This window comes from Psammomys obesus, unplaced genomic scaffold, assembly GCF_907164565.1.
Source record: "Psammomys obesus unplaced genomic scaffold, mPsaObe1.curated_primary_1811, whole genome shotgun sequence".
Taxonomy (NCBI): domain Eukaryota; kingdom Metazoa; phylum Chordata; class Mammalia; order Rodentia; family Muridae; genus Psammomys; species Psammomys obesus.
The window spans coordinates 22168414-22187940 of record NW_026596109.1 but is presented as its reverse complement, the minus strand read 5'-3'; the positions used below and the strand labels follow the sequence as shown (position 1 = coordinate 22187940).

The 19527-nt window shown below is 45.2% G+C and overlaps 2 protein-coding genes across 4 annotated transcripts in view; both read right to left on the bottom strand.

The window, feature by feature from the left end:
- The window catches only part of Commd1 (copper metabolism domain containing 1), a 108405-nt gene that overhangs the window by 36773 nt on the left and 52105 nt on the right, over positions 1-19527 (bottom strand). The gene's annotated exons all lie outside the window — the stretch shown is intronic.
- On the bottom strand, positions 1152-1596 carry LOC129692566 (10 kDa heat shock protein, mitochondrial-like). The gene has a single exon (XM_055629055.1). The coding sequence runs from the start codon at positions 1587-1589 to the stop codon at positions 1284-1286; it is 306 nt and encodes a 101-aa protein (XP_055485030.1). The 5' UTR covers positions 1590-1596; the 3' UTR covers positions 1152-1283.

The following is a 19527-nucleotide window of genomic DNA, read 5'->3' as shown; positions in this document are numbered from 1 at the left end:
CTGCCTCTCAAAGGCTGAGATTAAAGCTGTGTGATACCTCACCCAGCCATAAGAGCCTTTTTTCAGAGGTCAAAAAATTTTTTTTCCAATTATTTATATTTTACCTTTCTGCCTACACGTGTGTTTGTGCACCACTCGTGTGGCCTGGTGCCTTTGGAGGCCAGAAGGGCTTTGTGTTCCCTAGGATCGAAATTATAGATGGTTACGACACACCACGTGGGTGCCTGGAACTGGCCGGGTCCTCGGGAAGAGTGGCCACTGCTCTTAACTATTTAGCCATCTTCCAGCCCCTGAAATCTTTAAATAAATAGAGGTATCACTCTGCAAGCCTTCTACTTTCCTAACTTATGACAATGGAAATGTGGTTATCAAGAAAAACAAAAATCAAATAACCAAGAAGCCAAAGTTTTATTTATTTACGTTTGTATCTTTACCTATTTATTGAATATTTTGCCTGAATCTATCTATGTCTGAGCACCACCTGTGATCCAGTCCCTTGGAGGTTAGAAGAAGGCCTCAGGTCTCCTGGATCTCAGTCACAGGCAGCTGTGAGCCACCATGTGGGTGCTGGGAATTGAACCTAGGTCCTCTGCAGGAATAGCCAGTACTCTTAACCGCTGAGCTATCCCTTCAGCCCCAGAAGCCAGTTTTACATTTTGCTGTACTCGGAAGAAAATAAACCAACATCCTTCAGTAGCTAATCAGACTGTGCCAGGTGATGGCGATGTGAGAAGCTAAAACGTCTTACTCTCCTACGGGGAACTACTTCCTGTCACGCCCCTGTTTCGGTCCCTTCCTCTCAGAGGCTACATCCCTTAAGAGCCCACGCAGCAGTCACAGACTAGAGACAGTTTTTCCCTCTCCTGGAGCAAAACTTCCGTTTAAAACATTCATTTACAAAATGTTCTTACCAAAAAATGTTCAAAGTTCTGTTTCACTTTATAGGACGTGGAACAGAAAGAACATGTTAAATGACTGAACGGGTTTGCTGTACATTGCTGTAATAAAATTCTGACCAAAAGCCACTTCAGAGAGAAAGGGTCAAGCCAGGGCTGGAGCCTGCAGGCAGGTCCTGAGGCAACGACCTCGGAGGAATGCTGCTTGCTGGCTTGCTCCCTCAGGCTTGCTCAGCTAGCTTTTTTTTTTTTTTTTTTTTTTTTTTTTTTTCTTTAGGCATCGTCAGTTTATTATAAAAGGGAGGCAATGAAATTATTTACATGATGAAATAGTTCAGAACATCGGTGGAATGGGCAGCTTCATGTGACACCATTTCAATAATGATTTCAGTCCACATACTTTCCAAGAATGTCACCATCTCTAAATAAGAAATAATCCTTGTCATCTAGAACTACTTTGGTGCCTCCATACTCTGGGAGAACTTTGTCTCCAACCTTCACACTGAGCGGTTGAATCTCTCCACCCTTTCCTTTCTCGCCTGATCCCACAGCCACTACTGTTGCCTGCAATACTTCTCCTTGAGACTTTTCAGGAAGCATGGTGCCACCTTTGGCTACAGTTTCGGCGGCACTCCTTTCAACTAATACTCGGTCAAAGAGCGGAAGAAACTTTCTAAAAGCTTGTCCAGCCATGACTCGCCGCCGCTGCAAGGAGAGTCCCTCAGCTAGCTTTTTTATACAGCCCAAGACCCACCTGCAGGGAGGACCCCTCCCACAGTGGAGTGAGTCCTACATCAACTAGCAATCAAGAAGATGTCCCACAGACATGCCCATGGGCCAATCTGATGCAGGTGCTTCCTAAAGTAGGTTAAATTATCCACATTTAAGACAACTGTAAGAACACTAACTTAGGTACAGAGACAGACGGAACCTATGTAGATTAGGCACTGACAGCAGGGCTGAAGGGATGGCTCAATGGCTGGGAGCGCTGGCTGCTCTCTGAGAGGACTCGGGTTCCCAGAGGACTCTGTTCTTCCACCCAGCACTCACATGGTGGCTTACAACTGTCCCAGGTCATCTGACACCCTCTTCTGGCCTCCAAGAGCATACCATGAGACATATATGCAGCCAAAACACCCACACACACAATTTTTAAAAAAATTTTAAAAAGGAGCACGTGGTGGAGGAAGAGGAGGTAGAGATGAAGGAAGAAGAAGAGATGGAAGGGGAAGAGGTGAAGGAAGAGGAGAAGAAGGTAGAGAAGGAGAAAGATGGGGAGGAAGACGGGAGGTGGAATAGATGGAGAAGGAGGAGGCAGCAAGGACGTCCTCTGCCATTAAAAGGGGGAAACAAGGAAATTGGCAGCAAACTTCAACCCCTGGACCAAATCTGGCTTGTGCCTGTCTCTTTATAAGGCTGACGGGAACACAGTCAGGCGCACTGGTTTTCCTCTGTCTGTGACCACTCCCAGCCCAGCGAGGCAGGGACGCTGCAGCACACTAAGCCGTTCACTGCAGCTCTGGACGGGAGAACGGTTTCAAAGTGTCTCGTTCTTTCACATCCCAGAGAAATAAAAACTCAGCACTGGACTGGAGGGGTGGCCCAGTGTTTTAGAGCACTGGCTGCTCTTGCAGAGGACCCGGGCTCTACTCCTAGAGCCCTCACGGCAGCTCGCAACTACCAGGAAATCCAGTCCCGGGGGACCTGACAGCCTATTCTGGATTCCACAGGCGTCAGGCATGGCGCATGGGCATGTGTGTAGGCAAAACACCCATACACATAAAAATTTAAAAACAAAATAACATCACAAAAATTTTAAAGTATATAAGCTTTTGGAATTTGTTCTTTTGTGCAGAGAATCTAGTATCCAATTCTCAACTCTCATCCTAGTAAGAACTTGTATGAAAGTGGTGAAAACAAGATTAACTTTGAGATCCAAAGATAACTAGTGACAACAAGGGACTAAATCTCTGAAGGGTAAACCAGCCCCCATTAAGTGTTTCCTAAGACAGAGCTGCTGTGGTATTCATTTACTTCTGTAACTATGGAAGAAACTCTGGTTACTTTACCTTGATGCTTTGAGTCACTTCACAATCAGTAATTTCAGTAAAGTTAACTATGGAATAAAAGATCTGCATTCCAGAGAGAGAGAGAGAGAGAGAGAGAGAGAGAGAGAGAGAGAGAGGTCATGTTCATAGTGTCTCCTCACAGCCACAGAAACCCTAAGACAGAGCTTGGTACCTATCATAATGCTATGAAGGCCTGAGCATATGTTCGTTTGCAGGGCTGTGGTCTTTGGGACTTTAGCTTTAAGTGCGTTAAGTGGAACGCTCTAAGCACAGCTCAGTGGGCCACACTAGAAGGAACATGGAAGACAAGCTGCTGAGGGTGATTTGAACTGTGGAGCCCAGACCAAGAGGTTTCAGAGGAGGAGCATGTTAGTACGGGGCCTGGAGACTGTTCTTGTGATATTTTGGTGAAGAATGTGGCTGCTTTCTTCCCAGTCCAAAAATATTCCTGAGGCTAAATTGAAGAGTTTTTGGATTAAAAGCTTTGACGGTGGACACTTCCAAACCTAACACTGACTGTGGTTTGTGGCTGTTAGTGGCCAGGCTTCTGCAGATCTATACTGAAAAGGAGCAAGTTGAAGAAGGAAAAATACCAAATGTACAAGTGGAGGAAAAAAGGTGCACCAGAAAGGGTAAACAGATTAAAGAAAAGCCTGGGTGTAAAGGGAGCAGTGAGGCCTCAGAGCAAGAGCCCACCCATCTAAGCTTTCATCTTGTGAAAAGGGATTAAAGAAAAGTTTAGGGCCAGCGGTGGCACGCGCCTTTAATCCCACAATTTAGGAGGCAGAAGCAGGTAGATCTCTGTGAGTTCAAGGCTAGCCTGGTCTACAGAGAGTTCCAGGACAACCAGGGCTATCCAGAGAAACCCTGTCTCAAAAAACCAAAAATGAAAAAAAGAAGAAAAGAGAAGAAAAAGATTGCACACATCGAAGGAGAAACTCTGGACTTTGGACTTTTAATGCTGGTGCTATGGTAGACTATGGGCACTTACGCATTATGATACAGCTACAATCCTACAGAGGTCAGGGAGTATAGGATGTGAGTTTAAATGAAAATGGCCCCATAGGCTCCTAGGTCCTGGCACTCTAGAAGGGGTGGTCTTGTTGGGAGTAGGTGTGGCCTTGTAGGAAGTGTCATGGGGGGGGGGGGCTTGAGATTTCAGAAGCTCAAGCCAGGCCCAGCAACTCACTCTCTTCCTGCTGCCTATGGATCCAGGTGTAAAACTCAGCTACCTCTCCAGCACCGTGCCTGCCTGCATGCCACCATGTGTCCACCATGACCATAATGGACGAGGCCTCTATAAACTGTAAGCCAGCCCAGTTAACTGTTTTCCTTTATAAGACTTGCACGGTGATGGTGTCTCTTCACAGCAATAGAACCCATAGTTAGAACAGTGTCCATCACAGCACAGAAGTTGCCCTACGATACACCTTTCTGTTGTGATAAGTATCACAAACAAAAAATAAGTTGAGAAGGAAAGGGTTTGTCTCCTCTTCATCTTCCAGGTTACCATCCATCACCACGGGAGGTGAGAGCAGAAGCTTGAAACACAACATGGAGGGACACACTGCTAATTGGCTTGCTCCCCTGGTTTGCACTCAACCAGTTTTCTTACACAACCCAAGACTATCTGCTCAGGGGTGGAAATACCCACATGGGCTCGGCATATACTAACATCAAACAGCCTCACAGACATGCCCACAAACCAAACTGAGAGATGCGACTCTTTGATTGAGGTTTCCTTTCCCCAGGAAGGGCAAGTCGACAACCAAGGGTAACTATCACAGAAGTCAAGGAGGCAGAGGGAAAACTGGCCACATCACACCTGCAATGAAGAAGGAGTAATGCTTGCTGCTCAGCTTTTCCTTCCTTATCCAGGCCAGGACTCAAGCCAGGGAATGGTGTGACCCATAATGAGTGAGTCTTCTTACCTCAATTAACTAAATCAAGATAATCCCAAAGGCCCATCTCCCAAGTGAGTCTTGATTCTGCCAAGTTGACAATTAACAGTAACCCTTACAGCTACCTCTGAACCCCTTATCTTAGCATTCTTGTTGGACATCCATTGGAAGTGTATTATTACTACTTAAAGATTTATTATTCAATTAACACATTAAAAGCATTTGTAGTATGATTCCTCCAAACAACATTTCAATTAAATACATTATTTTGCTATAATACATCCATTGAGAAAAAAGATATTGTTTATGTATTAAATCTGATCTTAGTTGGTCCTAGATCTAAGTTTGAATTATTGTTAGGTCCCAAGTATCCCAAAATGGCAGTAATGTGTTAACGGGTGTTTAAGAGCCTTAAATAAAGTAGGTATTTGAAAACATCTAAGCCTACAGTACTGCTGACAGTGTCCTGAATGACAGTCTGGGCTCTGCTCAGGCTGGACTCTGCCTGGGTAAACAGGATTGGTAGTGGGTAAACAAAACCTAAACTCAGAATTCTCACAAATCTTGTGACTTGAGCTTCTGTTTGTCAGGAAAAGCCATTTCTTTTCTTATCCAGGCCCTGCAGCCAACTTCTTCCTCCAGCAAACAAGCCAGTAACAGATCAAAGTCCCCATCTGGTCTCCAGGCTGTTCTAGTTCACGTTCCCCTCTACAAATGCTACCTGTTCCTTTAAAACTGGAATGGTTTCTCCTGCTTTCTTGCTCCTCTCTACCCCTGAGAAACAACCTGGCAGTTTGAATCCCCAGTAAACCTTTTTTTCTGCCTACAGAGTAGTCTAGTTTGGTGGTTTCACTGCGCCCTTGCTTACAAATCTGAAGTTCCAGATAAAGCCAGTAAGCCATGATAACAAACAGCAAATATAAACATTCTTAAAATGTATTATTTATTCTTTTTGCTAATTTGAATATTTTCCCCTGACATTTTATAAAGAAAATGAAAACTAGGTGTAGAAGTGTGCCTATGTGGGAGACTAAGAAAAGAGGACTAACTGGACGAAAGGGCTCAGAAGTGGGGGTGGGCATAGTGGTGCACCTTTAATCCCAGCACTCAGAAGGCAGAGGCAGGCAGCTTTTTGGGAGCTCAAAGCTAGCCTGGTCTACATAGCAAGTTCTTGGCCAACAGGGGCTACAAAATGAGAGCCTTTCTCAAAACAGCAACAGAAAGATAAAACCAAATATTCAAAACTAGCCTAGGCTACATGATGAGACCATCTTGAAAAATGATAGAAAGGAAGGAAGGAAGAAAGGAAGGAAGAAGGAAGAATGGATGGACAAACAGGCAACTGTTTTCCCTAATTCATTTTCCTTATTGCTCTTCTTCTCTGAAATGGCATCCCTGGCTTTTAGTCAAGCATTTCTATATAATAAGATTACTGGTCTCACAGAGCATTAAAGTGACTCTTCACTCATGCACGTGATATATGTGCATATACAAACAAACCTAAGTATAGAAAAAAATGGCTAAATGCTTCCACTCATAGACCTGAGCAGAAACTTACTTTTCTCTCACTGCCAGCTCTAGCTGTTTCTCACTACTTAGCAATTCGCGGAGTTTGGGCTTCCTGAGGCTGTAGGGTACTCTATAATGTCAAAGCCTGTGATTTTCTCCTAAGTCTTCTGTAGATTATTTTAATGGCAAGAGAATATAGGACTCTTAGTTGGAGTCTGTCAGTTATGCCACTAACTTTAAGAATCCCTGTTCCTTAATGAGAGAAAGAATCTCAGGTTTCAATAGAGTATTGAGAGGGCTTGATGTTTGCTATAATTTTTCGCTCTTTTTCTATGGCCCCTTGGCTATGTTGCTTATGAGCTGTGAGGAGGAACAGCATCTGAACCATTTCCTGCTGCATGGCTTATCTTCATGTGAGTTATATAATGCTGATAGGTATCAGAGCAGAGCACACAGAATGCCAGCCATTTCTACAGAAGGAGATCTGAAGTGAATAACTATTTATATTTCTCTGGAAAGGAATTACTAAGACTTTTTAAATGTTTCTGTGTATCAGTGGTTTGCCCGCATGTATATATGTGCACCATGTTTATTCTTGGTGCCTGCAGAAGTCAGAAGTCCTTGGATCCCATGGAGCCATAGTTACAGACGACTGTAAGCCACCATGTGGATGCTGGGAACCAAACTTAAGTCTTCTGCAAGAGCAGCAGGGCTCTTGCCACCAAGACATCCTGCCTTGGGAAGTAGAAGTCTTTGAGATGCTTTCTTAAGGTCTTTTGGAAAGATTACATCATGTAAGAAGTATGATGATTCACTTGAACTCTAGAGCTATGACAAAAATGAAAGAAAATTCACAAAATATATTGTACAGCAGCTTCCTCTGACATTCCTTTCATCTTAGATGAAAACTTAAGACAACATGTTTTCAGAAAGGCGAAACGGCAGGATGTTCTAAATGTAAGCAAGGGCACAGTGAAACCACTCAACTGGAACACTCTATGAGTAGAAAGAAAGGTCTACTGGGAGTCAAACTGTCAAGGCTGTGTCTAGGAAGGCAGAGAAGTGAAATGGTGAAAAAGCAAGGAGATTTTATACAACAGTCAGCAGGGTGGAGGTCTTTGGGCTGATACAGGTTGTTTAGATTGACCATGGGGCTAGTTTAAGGGTGATTCCTGGCAAACAGAAACCCACCTTTTGATATTCCTGAGGAATGCTGAAATTAGATTTCTGTTTAGGACATTGTCACTAGCATTGCCATTTGGGGGGCCCATTTTGGATCTAACACTAAGGATCTAACAACTTAAGAAAAGCTCCTTAAGAAGTAATAGCTCCAGGAAGTCCCTGAAACTGACTAGATTTACTAGACCCCTCTGTCCAAACAGTATATAAACAGTAAAGGCTCCTGAGAGTCACTCTCAGACAAGTCCAGCTGCTCAAAAGAATCAGAGACAAACTTAGATGAAGCAGAGACCTGCCAAGTAGCCTGGAAGAAGCAGAGACTAGCCAGATCACAAGAAACAGAGACCTGTAAGCTGCCTAGTAGAGGCTTCTACCACCTGAGCTACCTGGAAAGAACACTCTCCAAATTGCTGGGCCGTCTGCAGGCCGTGCAAGTGTGCTCAGGCCACTAGCTTTCACACGCTGACACAGGGGTGGGCTTCAGTGATGCCGCTCTCTGATTCTTGTCTGCTCTTACAAGTAACTCCTCACCTATGTTTCTGTAAGTTACCCCCAAAAGCTCGTTAGTGTACCAAGCTGGACTTTGATGGTACTCATGCTCCATGCTTTTGTCCTCTGAGGGCTCCTTATCTGGGGTGAGGAGGCATTTGTTCACATCTCCCACGAAGTGTCACTCAAGGAAAAATGTATGCAACTGTTTAAAATGTTGGAGCAGGTCTAGGGACGGGGCTCAGTTCGTAGAGCTGCAGGATATCTGATCACACTGTGAACCCCGAGATTGTGTTTCTTACTGGAAAAACCTGTTTCTAGTTGTGGTGTGGCTCAGCCCTATCGCACACATTTGGTCCAAGAGCTTCCTAATTGAGTATTGTAAACGGATTAAATGAAGTAACCTTAGGTCAAGGGGCAGAGCAAGCAACCAGTTGACAGGGAGCGAACATAGGAAAAACCATAGAGAGTAAGAGGATGATAGGAGGACGGATAGAGAGACACACAGGAAGTAGAAGGGAGGGAGATTTAGTTAGAGTGTTTTTTGAGACAGCTTAGAAAGGAGGCTTGCTTCTTATTGGGAGGTTAGCTGAAGAGGAAGGTCAGCTGGGTGCCTTCTCTGCCTCTCTGAGCTAACAGGCTTACATCCCAGCATCTGGCTCCCGAGTCTTTATTGGTAAACTCAAACGACTGAGATTGTGTTAAAAAGCTCACAGAGTACTTACTAGAGTTTCAGCACCAAATACACCACATGAGTAGCTCATACCTACAATCCCGGAACTTTGAAGCGGGATGAAAACAGTCAGTATAAGTTCAAGTTCATAATCCTTGGCTACATTCAGAATGTGAGAGCAGCCAAAACTGAATGAAACCATTCCCTCCACAAACACAAGAACAAAAAACACAGGGGGAGGGAAGAAAAATAAAACAAAGTGTTGGAACAACCTCCCATATTGGTAATGCAATGTTGATGCCCTAATATTTACAGTAGTGAATCGTTCTTGCTCAAAGCGAGAAATTTCACCCGGGACTCTCAAGTCAACGTGTTCTCAATGATTATGCCTTTTGCTACGGTAAGACTGAGGCTTACAGATCCTTGTTCAACTTTGAAAAACAGCAATAAACCATTGAAGATGAAAGAAAAAAAAGTGGAGCTGGGCAATAGGAACCACAGCTACAACCCACAATGGTAAACCTGGCTCAGGCCACAGGGAAGCAGCTGCCCCTCTTCCTCTTTGTTTTGGCTCCTTTGTCCTTTGATCATAGAACTATCACAGATGGGGAAAATATTTAGATAACAAACAAGCATGTGTACTATCAAGTTAAGGGTTGTATAAAGGATGTAGACTCTCGTCTCTAAATCAAACCGTGAAGTCTATTCAAGATCACCCTGAGGTAAGGCCCCAACAAAGCAGCAGCCTTGACAGGGTCACTGAGTAGGATGGTGACCTTGACAACTGGATTGCATTTGGAATCAGGAGAAAGCAAACCTCTGGCTGTGCCTGTGGGAGGGTGTCCATTACGCTTGCTGAGACGGAAGCAGCCGCCCTGAACGTGGCCAGCACCGCCATGGCGGAGCGGGAGGAGCAGGCAGTTTTCAAAAGTGAGTGTGCTGCCTAGTCTCCTATCAACCCTACACAGCTAGAGTCATTTGAGGGAGGACCGCTCAGCTGAAAACTGTCTCTGTGAGATCGGCCCGTGCCCTGTGGCACAGTGTGCAGCTGGGCCTTCGTGTGGGCCTCCTAAATCCGGAGCAGGGGTTGTCTGGCTACGTCACCTGCCTTTGCACCCCTCGCCTCCTACTGGGCTGCCTTGTCTAGCCGCAAGAGAAGAAAATGCCCCTAGTTTTACCGCAGCTTGATATGCCAAGGCTGGTTGATATCCATGGGAGACCTCCCTTTTCGGAGAAGGATCTTGAAGAGGAAGGTCAGAGGGAGGGACTGGGAGGGGAGGAGAGGAGGGAGGGGAAGCTTTGATCAGGATGTAAAGTAAATAAGAAAGAAAGAAAAAAGATTGTCCTGTGGGCAAGCTTTGTAGGACATTTTCTGAATTAGTGATTGATGTGGGAGGGCCCCGCCCATTGAGGGTGGGGCCGCCGATGGGCCGGTGGCTCTGGATATCCTAAGAAAGCAGGCTGACCAATGCCTGACTCAACCTGAGACCCACCCCATGGGAGAGAGACAACCCCAGAAAACTATTAAGGATACTTGCTCTGCTATGTTTACAGACGTACCTAGCATAGCTGTCCTCTGAGAGGCTTCACCCAGCAGCAGATCTAAACAGATGCTGAGACTCACAGCCAAACACTGGGCTTAGCATTGGGAATCTCCCCGAAAAGTGGGAGGAAGGATAGAAGGACCTGGAGGGGACAGGAACTCCACAAGAAGACCAACAGCGCCAACTAATCAGGGCCCAGAGGGGCTTACGGAGACTGAAGCACCACCTAAGGACCATGCATAGACTGGACCTACAAAGGCCCCCTACAAAGATGTGGCCGATGGGCAGCCCAGGCTTCATGTGGGTCTCCCAGAAAGGGGGGGAGGGGCTATCTCTGACACGGACTCCATTGCCTGCTTTTATCACTTCCCCCTAGCAAGGCTGCCTCTCCAGGCTATAGGGGAAGAGGATGAGCTCAGCCTTTCGATGCAACTTGATGTGGTAGTGTGGGTTAGGGGAAGGGCTCCCCTTTTCTGAGGAATAGGGGAGGGGAGATGGGGGAAGAGGGAGGGAGGATGGGACCAGCAGGAGAGGAGGGAAGGGGTTGCGATTGGGATGTAAAGAAAAATAAATAAATAGATAAATAAGTAAGTAAGTAAATGTGGTTTTTGAAAAGAAAGAAAGAAAACAGGCTGAGAAGCCGTGGGAACACGAAGTCAGCAGCAGTCCCCGTGACTTTTGCTTAGGTTCTTGCCTGCCTCGAGTTCCTGACCCGACTTCATGATGGACGACGATCAGGACGTGAAAGATGAAATAAACCCTTTGCTCCCCATGCTGCTTTTGGTCATAGTGTTTTATCGCGGCAGTAGCAAGCCTAGGACGATTAGTGCTCACTGCTCTGCTTCCTGGGTGTGGACGCACTCTGGCAGCTGTCTCCACTGATGTTCTTGATTTCTTGTGAGCCAGAAGGAAGCTTCCCTTCCCTAGGCTCCTTCTGTCAGGCATTCAGCCACAGCAACAGGACAGTAGCCAGGACCCTGAGGAGGCTCAAAGGCTGACTAAGGGACACTTGGCCTTGACAGACTAACCCTGATAAAGAAAACACTATTCTTCCCCCTGACACAGTGCCAAACGGCGCCCTGAAAAAGCTGGACTCTAGAGAAATGGGGTAATCTGTAACAGTGCGGCGCCTGTGGATCAAGTCTCCCTGCAGGGGCCTGGAGTGGCTGAGTGTGTGCCGCTGCCGTGGACAAGGCCATGCTGAGACCCTAACTTCAGGTCTATGAAAAAATGGCAAGCTCAGCCTGCCCCAGCTCAGAGAAGGGGAAAGGCCTTCGCCACGGGGCTGAGTATAGATCCTACTGGTATCTGCAGAAAACGCCCACCAACAGCTAGCTCCCTGCACCCCTATTTGCGGCCAGAAGACTCCTAAAGAGACGCTTCTACCACAGTTAGCTAAACCTACGTCCTCATCCAGAGGTACACCATACACCCGGCCTCCTTGTGCGTCTATGTAAAACTCCACCTCTATAGGCCAAAACACTGAGTTTCTGGGATGCTGCAGTGTCTCCTTCAGAGAGCTCAGTCCACCCAGTCCTAGACTGTCTGTGTGTCTGTCCTCTCTTTATTTTGTTGCCACCCTTCTAGCACCCAGACAGCATGCTGACGACAGAGAAAAGGACAGGCCACAGGGACCAGCTGCATAAGCTCAGTCTGACTTTCTACCTTTTCTCCCAACACAAATTTAAAAACATCTGCAAATGATTCAGATATACAAAACTAAAGCAAGTATTGTCTATGATCAAAATATGTTAAAGCTTTCGGGGGATAAACTCTTTAAATGGTGTGGTGGTTTGAATAGGAATGGCTCCTAAAGACTCCGTATGTCTCAATGCTTGACCCATACAGAGTGGCCCTATTAAGAGATATGGCATTGTTGAGGTGGGTGTGACTTTGCTGGAGGAAGTGTGTCACTGTGGGGCCGGGCTTTGAGGTCTCAGATGCTCAAGCTAAGGCTAGTATAGCAGTAATTTTTGTTATCTGAGGATCAAAATGTAGAACTTTCAGCTCCTTCAGCACCATGTCTGTCTATACACTGCCATGATAATAGTGGACTAAACCTCTAACTTGTTAGCCAGGCCCCATTAAATGTTTTCCTTCATAGGAGCTGCTGTGGCCATGGTGTCTCTTCACAGCAATGAAACCCTAAGACGAATGGTGTCTCTAAGAATAAAATTTCAAGGAAGAATGGCTTGTTTCTGAGTACTTGTACATTCAATGTGCTAGTTACTAGAAATACAAAAGAAGTTAAGAACAAGTCTCTGACCTAGAATTTACAACCTTCTAGAGGCCAGAGGCATGCACAGATTCTGTTCACAGCATGAAGCCTTAGCAGGATGGGTTAGTACGGAGGTATGCAAACTGTCTGTGACTTGCATAACTATGCCAACGTTTCCCAGCAGGCAGATTTCAGGAGATCCCTGCTTGACACAGAAACATGCTGGGTCAGCTGGGTTCTTTTTTTCTCTTTAGCCATTCACTTCCCAGAATAGGAAGGAGGGGATTGGTGTGATTAACCCTTAAGTCATCTTTTTGTTTAAAATTTACCATTTTTGCATTTTAAAATATTTATTCAAAGAAGTATAGTTTATAAAATTTATAATCTTATTATACGTTAGAGTAATATCCTTTTCTTATCTTAAGCCAAATTAAGTATGTACTGTTAAGTATATAAACAAGATACTGAACTTGGCTAAAAAGGTCTTTTGAAAAATAATTGATATATTTTTATCTTACGTGCATTGGTGTTTCGTCTGCATGTATGTCTGTGTGAGGGTGTTGGATCCCCTGAACTGGAGTTACAGACAGTTATGAGCTGCCATGTGGGTACTGGGAATTGAACCCAGGTCCTCTGGAAGAGTTGCCAGTGCTCTTAACCACTGAACCATCTCTCTAGATACCTAAAATGTCCTCCCCCCGCCCCAAGACAAAGTTTCTGTGTAGCCTTGGCTGCCCTGGACTTGCTTTCTAGACCAGGCTGGCCCCTAACTCACAGTGATCTGCCTGCCTCTGCCTCCCCGAGTGCAGGGATTACAGGTATGAGCCAACACATTGGGCTCTAAAAAAGTCTTAATAATAAAAAATTTACATTTATTCTGATAATTTAATCCATGCATATAGTGAATTTTAACCATATTTACCCCATTTCCCTCTCTGATCCTCTCCTACTTCCTCTGAACACTGTCTTCTCAACAAGGCCTTTCCTACTACCATGGGTAGTAGTACTATTTGGGTCAGTGTAAATATGTACATGCTATTGTGTGAGAGTACGAATACATGCTGCAATTGTGGGCAACCACTGCACTGGGTATAACTGGCTTATCTGCTTGAGCATTACTGTGGAGTTAGTCCTGGAGCATGGGCAGCTGGCCACAGCCCTGAAGGACTGACTCTTCAGTTCCCCAGCAACCAGCAACTGCCAATAGCTTCTGGGGAAGGGTAGAGCCTCCTGAGGCCCTCCCCAGACTATTTTTATTTTCAAAGGTACAGGAATCTCTACTTCCTTCATTCGGCTCCTCACTTTTGGATCTGACCTTTAATCCACCCTTGGTAAACCTGCTATGATGAGTCTCTGCAGACTGCTTTGAGATTGCTAACCTTGGCTTCTTTATTTGTATCTCTGCACTAAACACCATGTAAAGCACTTTCTGGAACCAACCCATGTCTAAAAGCATGGCCTGTGATACCAGTAGCCCGGGGCTGACCCCCAGTACTGCTATAAAACCCATGAGAACAATTAAATAACTTATACACGGGGCCTGGAGAGACGGCTCAGAGGTTAAGAGCACTGGCTGTTCTTTTAAAGGTCCTGAGTTCAGTTCCCAGCACCCACGTGGTGGCTCACAGCCGTCTACAACTGTCTGTAGCTCCAGTTCCAGGGGATCTGGCACCTTCGTACTCATGCAGGCAACGTACCAATGCACACAAAATAAAAATAAGTAAATCTTAAAAAAAAAAAGAAAAATGTTATAAAAAAATAACTTACACACCCTGAGCCTCCTTCATCCTCCGTCAAGATGTAGATTAGAGCAGTTCCTTCACAAAGGCTGCCGAGATGTCTAAATAAGACAGTCCCGCAGGTGTAACACAATGCTTGGCACAATGAAGACATCCACAGTGCGTTCCTGCTGAGCTCGCTCACTACTCATTCTTCCTTCTCCAGAGAAACTACTATCCTGAGTCACCAATCTCAGCTCCAGCGGTCCTTTGGCACTTTTCTTTTCATTGTGGTTACCATCCAGTTGGATATCCACTCCGCTTCCCAAGCCGAATGCAAGCATTTATGAAATAAATACCCACTGTGTTCATAGGTACTGCCATGCAAGCATATGGGACAGAAAGAATGAAGACACGATCTGCCTTTCACCATTACAACCAGTCAGACCCGTCACATACCTGTAATCCCAGCATCTGGGAGGCAAATGAGGAAAGTTCTTGAGTTTGACACTACTCTGCATTTGTAAAGCAAACCTAGCTTAACCTGAACTACACGGTTCACGTTAAGGGCTACCCAAGGATTAAGGATGTAGGTCTGTGGTGGAATGCTTGCCCGGCAACGCAGGGCCCTGAGTTCAATCCCCAGAACCGAAGGGACAGTGTATTTATCTTCCAACACTGAAGTACTATAATCTATGCTTTCCTCTCTGCTTTGATGGCCACTGCCTGATGTTAGCTCTGCATCTTCTACCACTTGGACTAAATGTTTATTTCTTATAGAGATTCTTGCCACTCACTTTTTTTTTTTTTCATTCAAATATAAGTGTGCACAAATTAGTTGCTATGAACACACTGGCCACATTTATTTCACCTTTTCACTTAATGATCCTTACATTGCCTTTCAGATAGGGTCTAACCAACTTTTGTTTTGTTTTCAGACAGGGTCTTACCATGTAGCTCAGGCCACATTGGTCTTAAATTCATAATCTTCCTGTCTGCACCTTCCAAGTGCTGGGGTTACAGGTACGCACCACCTCCTCCAGTTTCTGTCTAACAACTTTTTAACTCCCATCTGACGGTCAAGGCTCCTCAAGCTCCCTTCAACGCCTGCCAACAAACAACTGACGTCCTGGATGCCCTCTCTGGACCCTCTTCCTCGCTCTCGTTACCTTGGCTTCTGACCCCCATAGCCCATTCTGCAATGTTTAGACAAAGACACCATCCTCACTTCTACAAGCCACTCAGGTGCCAATCCCACCCTCCTCAGTTTGGTCTCCATCTGTGTCCTATCTGCCCATTCTTCCAGAAATCATCCTTTTCTAACAGGCTATGCTCATGAGCATCATAGCTCTCTCTGCTCCACAAGTGTCTGGTGCACTTCTTTGAACATAACTGTTCACAAAGCACTGACCCACTGACACAAAGCTGAGTCTGCTTGAACCAGAGTCAGAGACAATGAGTCAAGTCCACTGGCCAGTCCCTAACTGCAGCCTGAGCGACAAGATGGCGGGAGAGGCGTGACAGCTGCAGGGCCGCCTCACTCACAACAGAGGCCCACAGCGCAGGACACAGTCCACCGCAAAGAAAAGCAGGGCCAGCGCTGACGGTTCACTCCTCGTAGGCCAGGAAGCAGAAAAGAGGGCCGCTGCTGCCCATCTGGCTTTCTCCCTCATTCAATTTGGAACCTTAATCCATGGCTAAAATTTCCACCCCACTCCCCATCCTCTCTGAAAACATCCTCACAGATGCACTTGAAGATATATTTCACTAACAGCCTAGGTATTTCTCCTCCCCCCCACCCCCCCTTTTAAAGACAGGATCTCATAGCTCAAGCTGGCTTTGAATTTACTCTAAGGGCAAGGATGACTTTGAACCTTTGATCTTCCTGTCTTTACCTCTTAGTGTTGGGATTGCAAGTATGCCCCATCACTCAGCTTACATGGTACTAGAGACCAAACCCAGTGTTTCCTCTTTCATGGCTCATGGGTTTGTTTGGTTTTATACATGCATGCATGCATACATACATACATACACACACACACACACACACACACATATCTATTATATGTCTATATCTTGGTTTTCTTTGCCTGAGATCACACACACACACACACACACACACACACACACACACACAAATACACCATGCCTATTTCTTCTTTTGCTCTGCCAAAGACACCATTAAGAGAATGAAAGAACAAGCCAGAAACTGGGGTAAACACTTAGGAGAGGCTTCATATTTTGTGACCCATCTGAACTGGCTGTTTTATGTGGTTAAAGGTTCATTTTCTTGCCATCACACACAGATGGATATCAAATTGTCTCACATCCATTTCTTAAAAATAACCATTTTCCATTAAATCATCTTTGTGGAAAATCAAGTGACCATGCATTGTAGAGTTCATTTTGTACTCTAACTCATCCTTTCTTTCCTCCCTTCCTCTCCCTCCTTCCCTTCCTCCATTCTTTTCTTTCTCCTTTAATTTTTAAATTACATTTTCTTATTTCTGTGTGGAGCATGTTATAGTGCATACTTGAGGGTCAGAAGACAACTTGCAAATGTCAGGTTCAATGTATGGGGCCCAGAGAACTCAGGTCCTCGCTCCTGGAGCAGGTGCCTTTATCTACTAAGACATCTTGATGGTCCTCTTCTGGTTTTTTGAAGCAGGGTCCCAGGCCTTGAATTCACTACGTAGTGCAGGCTTGCCCGAAACTCACAACAATTACTTTGTCTAAGCTTCAAGTAGTGAGATTATAGGTAAGGGCCAGGGCCGCCATGCTTGGCATTATGTCCTATTACGTTGGCCTACGTGTTGATCCTGTCTCAATTAACTGGATCACGAGGACTCCAGGATGATGATATACTGGTTGGTATATTTCTTCATTAACTAGGATTTGAGAAAACAATCAACAGTCTATTATTCTCTCTCTCTCTCTCTCCTCCCAGAAGATACATAGGCTCTTTGAATGTGTTTCATGCTATTATGTATATAATATATTGCTGTTAAATTACAGATCTTTCAGATGCTGCTCCAAAGGGCCTCAGAGCCTTGACCATGCTCTCCAGTGCTTCCTCTCTCCTCCAGGTATCAATGAAAAACAAACAGGCCACACCCAGATGCAGCCTTTCTCTTCTCACAGCTCTCAGTAGAGCCAAGTCCCCTTGACAGCCACTTAGACAAGTTCCTTACAAACTGCAGAGCTGCAGATAAGTGCTACAGAGTTCACTTTCTCCCCACAAGTGCCACCTCAGCCCTGACCCAGGAACTATTCTCCCCACAAATGCCACCTTATTCCTGACCTAGGAATGCCCTTGGACCTTTAAACACCCACTCCAGTCAGAAACATAAACAAACATCATGTCTCCAAGTCTACTTAGGTGATATCAGATGACCTTGGACCCATGTCCTACTGGCACACTCTCCCCTCTCCCTTACTCCCTCTCAAAGGGCCTTGAAGAACAAATCCTGCTCTCCCTGGGCAGGCTAAGCTTTCCTGGAGACCTTGCTGTTTGTTGTGTCAACTCTAATAAACCTCATGGCCAATCTAATTCCATGTCTCTCCCTCACATGGATTTCTCCAACCCTAGAATCTAAGCCTCATGTTCTAGCACAAGTTCTATAACACTGTGACCTTGTGTAGCCCAGAACTGGAAAGCCCAAAGTACGGCACTTTAAGCTTGAGGAAGGCAGCAAGCTCAACGGCGGACCTCATCTTTGCGAAGAGACAGGTGCCCTGCCCTACAGCCAGGAGGAAAGAGGGTCTGGTCCACAAGAGGCCAAAACAGTCTGGAAGAAAGACCTTGCTAGTCTCTTTTTTTACCTCCACTTTTGTCTAAATGTACTTGTGGAAATTTTTATGGTTTTCTGTTGCTATTTCGTCTTTTTCCTTCCTCCTAAGCCCCTTTTTCTCCCTCCCCCTCCCCTTTCTCCTCCCCCACTACATCCTCCTCCTCCTCTTCGTCTTCTTCGTGAACCTTTCAATGGGTGAGGAAAACATTCTGCCTTTCGACTCAGAATTTACATCTTTCCAAGGCTGCTGAAGGTCAAAATGGGGCTGCGGTAGAGAGCGAGGCCTTGAATGAGTACATAAATTAGCTCATTCATTCTGATCTTTACATTTGGAAAACCGTTAGAAGTTAGTTAATTTCTAGCTCAGTTTAAAAAGAAAGCACTGTAGTTTAGTACATTGCTAAGACAGCAACGGCAACGGCAGTGCCGGACGCCCTGCCTAGCAGATTGATTTTATTGATGCTCAGGCCGTGGACTGCAGCAGTAACAGCCCTCATCAATCTGCAGAGATTTCATCTCGATTTGCATCCCGGATCAGTCATTATGTAAGTAAAGCAGCTGTAGTCAAATTTCCCCTCAGCATTCTCCAGGGGGTGGGGGGTTAGGCATTTTCATAATCACTTTCATGAAGATATTTTCCCTTTCCCTCTTCCTCAATCTCCTGCATATATATTTAAATGTAAACAAAGCTCTTAGTAAGTGTTAGAACAAAGAAAACTGGGCAGAGCATGGGGAAGGGTTCTTACACGTCATTTTAGGAAATAACTGTGAGATCACAAATGATTCTATTTCAAGAATCTACTGTCTTCTCTACAATTTTATCTTTCAAAAGACGTGAGGACAAGTACCGTCAGTGATTCCAAATTAAGCCTAAGTAGGGTCTGCTGTCGTGTGATAGTGGGTGGTGAATGGAAAGACCCAGTGCGCGCACCTGGGCCTGCCTCAGCGCAGCACAGTGCAGCTGGCTACTTCCTGGTCTTAGTCCTCTCTTTTTCTCTTATTTTCTTTTGCAGCTTTTAAACTGTACAGTAGAAATTAAAGTGCATAGCAGAATGCAAATCATCAGAGTTGTTTAGTTAACAGGCTGTTTCTCCTAAATTATTCTGGAACAGGAGGTTAATTGTTGCCTTGAGTTATTCTCTATTACAAGCTTTACCCAGAAGAGTTTTATTTAAAAAACAGATAAACAATTATACCAAATATCATTCCATCACTTAAATATTGTTTCCGATAGGACATCTGGAATAAAAAGTAACGAATCCCAGACTCCCTTTCACGTGAATGCATTTAGAATGTCACCGCTGCACTGTTCCAGGGCGCAGTGACTGGGGGGTTAATTAGCTTTAATTCATATATTTCGAATCTTGGTGTTCTATTAATTAAATCAAGATCCATCAGATATTTGCCAGGTAAGAACAGTAAATACGTTTGCAGTGGTGACACTTCAAAATAAAGGAAGCAAGAAGCAGCTGTGCTTACAGGGCTGTAGTCACAGGGAAGCAGAGCTCCTCAGGGGCTCGGCAGAAGGCTGCCCCAGAGC